Raw genomic sequence first — 7,975 nt, forward strand, 5'->3', positions numbered from 1 at the left:
TTATATATTTAGAAACTATATTAAAAGTATTATTAAACGCAAAAAATCAAATTTAAAAATAATTAAAAATTACTAAAGAAAATAAGCAATGAAGAACGAGTTGGTTTGGCCAATGAATAATAAACAGGACAGGTAAAATGAGACAGAGGGAGTAATTTTTATTTTTAAGTTTTCAATGAAATGGTGAATGATGTTTGATTAATTGATGTTAAAGTCGAAGTTAGGTTAGAATTAATGAATTATGGTAAATATTGGGATAGTTATTGCATGCCACGTTTAACAATATAGATAGGTGTCGTGAAAACAAAACGATTAGCCTTTTTACAGTTAAAATATTCATGAGCATATATACATATATATATCCTATACTTCAAAATGTACGTCAAAAAGGGCTAATACATTTAATTTAATTTGATTTCCCCTCCACTATATATAATATGCAAAACTGGGAAGCTATTCTATTCCCTCGATCTCGATCATGCCGAAACAAACACATCTCTCCGTTTCTTAGGATTGGCGGCAACATCCGGATCGCTTTTCCTCATCATCGCTGCAAACTCATCGTAGTTGATATGCCCATCCTGCACAAACCATTTCATTATATTCATTCAATATACCTTACTTTCATTATTAATTAATTATTAGGAGTATATTTTAATTCTTTATTACTTACATTATCTGCATCAACATCAGAAATAATTTCTTTTATATCATTATCGTCACTCATACCAAAATCACGTAAAGCCTGCTCCAATTCGTCTCTTGTAATGAATCTGATTATAGATGCATGGACAATTCAATTATTAAATTAAAACAAGGAATAAGGTACCCTAGCTAACTCCTGAGCTCAGCTCAGCTAAGCAAGAGTAGAGTGAGTTTCACTTACCCACTATTGTCTTTGTCAAAGTATTGGAATGCCTTGTAGAGATGCTCTTCTCTGTCCAGTTTGTTCAAGTGCATTGTTGCTGTAATAAACTCTTCATAGTCTATCAGTCCATTTCCATCAGCATCAGCCTGCGGCCAGGATCAAATGCAATATAATATAATTAATATATATATATATATATATATATATATATATATAATTTCAGGTGCGGCTGTGCTCTCCCGTGCGACCGTGCGGGCACACACCACTCAATGTTACGAAATACACCACTCAATTATATTTCGTAACATTGAGTGGTGTGTGCCCGCACGGTCGCACGGGAGAGCACAGCCGCACCTGAAATTATTTCTATATATATATATATATAATTTCAGGTGCGGCTGTGCTCTCCCGTGCGACCGTGCGGGCACACACCACTCAATGTTACGAAATACACCACTCAATTATATTTCGTAACATTGAGTGGTGTGTGCCCGCACGGTCGCACGGGAGAGCACAGCCGCACCTGAAATTATTTCTATATATATATATATATAATTTCAGGTGCGGCTGTGCTCTCCCGTGCGACCGTGCGGGCACACACCACTCAATGTTACGAAATACACCACTCAATTATATTTCGTAACATTGAGTGGTGTGTGCCCGCACGGTCGCACGGGAGAGCACAGCCGCACCTGAAATTATTTCTATATATATATATATATAATTTCAGGTGCGGCTGTGCTCTCCCGTGCGACCGTGCGGGCACACACCACTCAATGTTACGAAATACACCACTCAATTATATTTCGTAACATTGAGTGGTGTGTGCCCGCACGGTCGCACGGGAGAGCACAGCCGCACCTGAAATTATTTCTATATATATATATATATAATTTCAGGTGCGGCTGTGCTCTCCCGTGCGACCGTGCGGGCACACACCACTCAATGTTACGAAATACACCACTCAATTATATTTCGTAACATTGAGTGGTGTGTGCCCGCACGGTCGCACGGGAGAGCACAGCCGCACCTGAAATTATTTCTATATATATATATATATAATTTCAGGTGCGGCTGTGCTCTCCCGTGCGACCGTGCGGGCACACACCACTCAATGTTACGAAATACACCACTCAATTATATTTCGTAACATTGAGTGGTGTGTGCCCGCACGGTCGCACGGGAGAGCACAGCCGCACCTGAAATTATTTCTATATATATATATATATAATTTCAGGTGCGGCTGTGCTCTCCCGTGCGACCGTGCGGGCACACACCACTCAATGTTACGAAATACACCACTCAATTATATTTCGTAACATTGAGTGGTGTGTGCCCGCACGGTCGCACGGGAGAGCACAGCCGCACCTGAAATTATTTCTATATATATATATATATATATATATATATATATATAATTTCAGGTGCGGCTGTGCTCTCCCGTGCGACCGTGCGGTCACACACCACTCAATGTTACGAAATATAATTGAGTGGTGTATTTCGTAACATTGAGTGGTGTGAACCGCACGGGAGAGCACGGCCGTACCTGATCATGACTCTATATATATAGTGTCAGTAGTTCAACTCGATCTACTTTTAATTAGCAATTAATTAATTAACTTACAGCTTCCATTAACTGTTTAACTTCATATTCTGAAAGCTTTGTCCCTTGCTTAGCTAAGCCTTGCTTTAGCTCCTCAAGGGTAATAGTGCCATTCCCATCTGTATCCATGGATTTGAACATTTCCTTCAATCCCATTATTTCTTCTTCTGACAAGCACCCTGCTATCACCTGTATGTATATCATCCAACAAACCCAACATCATATCCCTTGGAAAAAAAATACTTGTATTCTGTATTATTTTGAGATACAACAAAAAATACATGCAGAAGAAAATAAGGGAACAAAAACTGGATAATTTCACATCTTCAGACATGTAATAATTTTCTTATAAGTAGTCTTTAATATCTCTTTACAAGTAACATGAATACCCGATTCAGACCTAGTTATGAGATACAAAAAGATATACAAAAATCTCGAGTTGCTCTGCCATATAAATTTCCAACATATCCATCATACTTGCTACGTAATTCCATTACTATATAAATTTCCAACGTATCCATCATACTACCTAATTCGATTAATTCCAATTATATAAGCTAAGGATATGAAGAATAGAGAATATAATAATAATAATTGATCCATATGATATGATATGATGATAGTCATGCTGCTATGCTAGCTCTTAGAACATCACTATAAAAAATATTTTATTTTATTACCCGAAGAGCAACTTGCTTGAACTTGTTCATGGCTCTGAACTGTTTGATTCTATCCAAGACAACATTGTCTAGTGGTGTATCTGGTGCTTCTCCATCCTCCTTGATCCATGGATGATCTGTACACGCATCATATATATTTTTTAAAGATGTAGTGGCCCACATATATATATATATATATATATATATAAAGTTAAGAAAACTTACTCAAGACTTCAAAAGCTGTCAACCTTTGCTTTGGGTCTGACTTCAACATCTTCCTAACAATGTCCTTTGCACCAGGTGAAATTGAAGGCCATGGATCACTTGTAAAATCAATATGCCCACGCAATATTGCATTGAAGATTCCATTCTCTGATTCTGAAATACATCAATCATTCCATTCCATGTGTTTAGCTTTAGCATTAGCATGCATAATATATATATACATATATAATTTTACCCCAAATACAATATTTTTCAAATTATATATATATGTAGTCACAAATTTATTTAATTTATATCCAGTGTTACGTACTATATGTATATATGAAATATTTAGTGTGGTTTATATAATGGGAAGCAATACCTGCCCAAAAAGGGGGAACTCCACAAAGAAGAATATATAACATTACTCCAATACTCCATATGTCAACCTCAGGTCCATAACTTCTTTTCAAGACTTCTGGTGCTATGTAATATGCACTGCCTACTATGTCTTTAAATACTTCTCCTGAAGAAAGAAAGAAATAATTAAATATTTATTTTGATGTTAAAGCTAGCTAGGAAAGGAAGATATAGGTAGGTAGCTACCATGGTTGAAAAAATCGCTACACGCTCCCTAGGCTTAGGATGCCTAGCCGGGGATTAATCGGTGCCCGTGTATTTTTTTTATTTTATTTTTTATGTTTTAAAAATTTGTTTAAGTATTTTTAATTTTTTAAAGACTAATAATTATAAATTATATAATATTTTAATAGTTAATACTAAAATTAATAGTTAATACTAAAATATTAAATATTAACCTAAAAAATATCTAAAGTTTGTACAATTTAGGATTATTTCGTTCAAAACGATGTTGTTTTGACTGAAATAACTCATTAAAAAAAAGAACAATAGTTAATCGACCTACTAGAAGGATTAGTCGGTGCCTAGTCGACGCCTAGGCGGTGCTTTGGTGGCCTAGCTTAGGCGGCGTAGGCGGTCGCCTAGCCGGCCAACCGGCTAGATCACGGCCAACCGGCTAGATCACCATTTAATGTGATACGCTAGGCGGTCCAACAACGCACGCCTAGCGCTTAGGTGGGAATTAATCGGCGCCTAGGCGGGATTTTTCCAACACTAGTAGGTAGAGGTACATGCCTTCCTTGTAGAAGACGGAGAGGCCGAAATCCGTAACCTTGAGAGGAGAATTCTCATCCTTGTTCAAGAGTAGGAAGTTCTCGGGCTTGAGATCTCTGTGGATGACGCCCATGGAATGGCAGCTGTGGACGGTCTGCACAATGGTTCTCAGCAGCGATGCGGCGGCGCGTTCGGTGTAATGCCCCTTAGAGATGATGCGGTCGAAGAGCTCTCCGCCGGCGCACAGCTCCAGAACCAAATGCACCGAGTGCTTGTCCTCGTAGGCTCCCTTGAGCTCCACGATGTTTTGCTGACCCGACAAGTGGTGCATGATCTGAACCTCCCTCCGCACGTCCTCAATATCCTCCTTGTTCACCAGTTTCCGCTTCGCGATGGTCTTGCACGCAAACTGTTCGCCCGATTTCTTGTGAGTGCAAAGGTGGGTCACCCCGAACTGCCCCCTCCCCAGCTCCTTCCCGATGCTGTAGGTCGTCCGAACGTCCTCCATGGGCCGACCCAACACCTGCCCTATCTTCCCACCTGAGCCTGACGAGGTGGAGGGCGGGGTGGCCGTCTTGGGCGGCGTGGTTGCTGCGGATGACCCATCGCTGCACCCATTATTATTATTATTATTCTTTTTCGAGCCCCCATTTGTTGCGCTCTGAGGATCACCGGAGGAATCGCCCTGAGCGCAACAGTTCCCCATTGGAATAGGGGAGATGGGCGGGGAATGAATGAAGAATGGGTACGTACGTAGTGAGGACGATAGATGATAGCAATGAAGAAGAAGAAGAGAGAAGTAATCGAGGATAGATGGGACGGGAGAGAGAAAATATTGGAGGCTGCTGGGACTCACAACCAAATGGTTTCATAGCGATCTAGAGAAATAATAATAATACTGGTGCAGAGATCGATCAATGAGATAGAACTAACCTAACGATGCATGAGAATTAGGTCGTCGTTCATTGGAAGATTGGATCGGATCGGATCAGTTCAGGAGAAGAATGATCGATGGCGAGAGATTGTAGCTACCACATCCCATCCTCATCACTACCACTATCATCACTATATTATATATTATATGTTACGTTATGCAATTTTATTCTTATTTTCCATCGCTCCATAATAGATATGCATTATTATGAATGTATTTCTTCTACTGTTCCAATGCTTCTCAAACGATCGATCGATCGCCTTGTATGTGTCTCAACTGTATTGGAACAAGGCATCCACATGCTTCTACACATGTGTCTATAACAAACCCAAAATCATCTCATACCTCACTTTTGTTTTTCACCATACCATCCTTTCTTAGTTTTTGGTAATAACGACCCAAGCCTACACTCTACGGTAGCTAAAAAGGTACCATTTTTTAAAATCTTTTATAAAATTCAAACTTTGCATCCTGTCATTGCGGTAAAGCAAAATTATCAACTTATTTTGAGCGGCTAGCAAAGCAAAGTTCTAACGTTCTCAAAAACTAATGTGGGTTTTAAGCACATAATCCACGTAATCATTTTAATACGTCGTAAGAAATATCAAACCTACTAACCTCCAGCCATAGCCCATAGCTTCCGTTTGTTGATGCTTGAGTCCTTTGTCCAGTGAACAGGAGTTAGGGCCGGTCCAAACATTTTAGAGGCCCTGGGCGAAATTATAAAAATGGGCCCCTATATGAAAAAACTAAAATTTAAATTTAATAATACTAAAAATAATAATAATATCAAATAACATGAAAAACTATTAGAAAAGTTTCAACATTTTTTAAATACAAAAATAATCATGACAAAAAATTCTACGTACTATGCAAAATCATCGATAATTGCATCAAGATTAACATTCTCTAGCATATCCTTCTCAATACACAAAATCGCCATTAACATGGTCTTGGTCTTTTCTTTGTTTTCTTTTCAAAATCATCGATAATTGTTTTTTTTTCTTTTTTTTTTCACCATAAGATAAATGTTTTTTAAGTAACATTATATAAAACAATTTTAAAAACTGTGTATAAAAAAAAAAAAGAACAAAAGCACCTGAATATTTTTTAAAAGTTCTACTCAGTCTGCAGTTGTATCAGTATCACAAATAGCTTCACAACCACGATTTTTTGTTCTTTTCTTCGATCTTTCACTTTCTATCATGGTAAACATAATTGATTAGACAGAACTCAGTAACTCAGGGTAATTATAAATTGTAGATTGGATTCAATTTTGGATTGGAGTGTAGTAATATTTCATTTCTCATTTCGATTTCATGTTTTCCTTCAATTCAATTTGTGTCAAATTATCTATCATGAGTGGCTAGGCAATTTTAGGGATTGAATTGTGAATTCATTGCAATATGCTAGTGTGAATTGAATTGCTAATTGAAATTTGTGAATTGTGATTATTGTGTATCTTCTTGTTGAAAGTGGAAGCTTGGAAGAGATTCAAATCATTGAAAAGGAAATGATCACTAGACCTACTCCATCCATGGGATGTGATAAGTTCTTTCTATGGAGGACTCACATATGAGAGCAAGATGTTGTTGGATTCATCCTCCCCTAGGGCCTTTGTGTCTTCATCACTGGCGGAAGCCGAAGAATTAATTGAGAGGATTTCCTCTAATACATCATTTTGGTACAATAAGAGAGATTCCAAAGTCGAGATGCATGAGGTGAAGGAGCAAGTTGCCAATGACGCGAAAGTAGAAGCCATGAGACATGAGATTAAAAGATTGCAAGCAGACATGGTAATTGGGTACCCGACCCGGAACCATTGGCAGGACCCAAAACATTGTCAAGACAGTTGACGTTCAAACTACCAGCATCAATGCTCAACGGTCCAACTCCTCAGCATTGATGCCCAACGTTCAGCTCCTTAGCATTAATGCCCAACGTTCAGCTCCTGAGCATTGATGCCCAACGTTCAGCTCCTCAGCATTAATGCTCCATTACTGAGCTGAAGGAAATAAAAAGACTCACAACGCAAAGTAGAGACACGACACAAAAACTTAGACAAAACTCACACTGAACTCATTTGTACACTGAGCACTGCACTCAAATATTGTATTCAAATACTCAATAATACTCAAATAATATCCGGTAACACATTATTACCGTCACAAGCCATTGCGGGATTTGTGGAGAAGCTTTGTGATAGGTTCAAAGAATGAGGTGTTTAAGTGAAAAATCCATGAGCGATCCACGCTCGTGGAAATGACCCTGGGCGCGAAATGATGTTAAGTGCATTGGAGGAAGCTATTTAAAGGTTTAGATTAGATATTTTTAGGGGGATACTAGACACTTAGAGACTTTTAGTTTGAGATCATTCTTAGAACACATTTCTAGATTGTTGAGAGAAGACTTTTATAGAAGAACACTTTACTCTATTAATCTTGTAAGAAGAAGATCAACTTGGAAGACATTTGTTTTGGATTTCAATTGCAAGTTCTTAGGTAATTCCTAATTTCTACTTTGATTTGCTTTTCAATTTGATTTCAATATCTATCTTCAATTTGTGCATTTAG

General features: G+C 38.2%; 1 protein-coding gene across 1 annotated transcript; it reads right to left on the reverse strand.

The window, feature by feature from the left end:
• Positions 1-289: 289 nt before the first annotated feature.
• LOC116004658 (calcium-dependent protein kinase 17-like) lies at positions 290-5,312 on the reverse strand. Its single transcript, XM_031244792.1, has 8 exons — positions 4,490-5,312; positions 3,717-3,860; positions 3,356-3,508; positions 3,152-3,267; positions 2,493-2,660; positions 887-1,014; positions 674-773; positions 290-581 (listed from the first exon to the last, which is right to left on the reverse strand). Exons 1-8 carry the CDS (start codon positions 5,172-5,174, stop codon positions 477-479), a joined length of 1,599 nt encoding a protein of 532 aa, XP_031100652.1. The 5' UTR covers positions 5,175-5,312; the 3' UTR covers positions 290-476.
• Between the last annotated feature and the right edge of the window lie 2,663 nt (positions 5,313-7,975).

This window comes from Ipomoea triloba, chromosome 14 (genome assembly GCF_003576645.1).
Source record: "Ipomoea triloba cultivar NCNSP0323 chromosome 14, ASM357664v1".
NCBI classification, from domain to species: domain Eukaryota; kingdom Viridiplantae; phylum Streptophyta; class Magnoliopsida; order Solanales; family Convolvulaceae; genus Ipomoea; species Ipomoea triloba.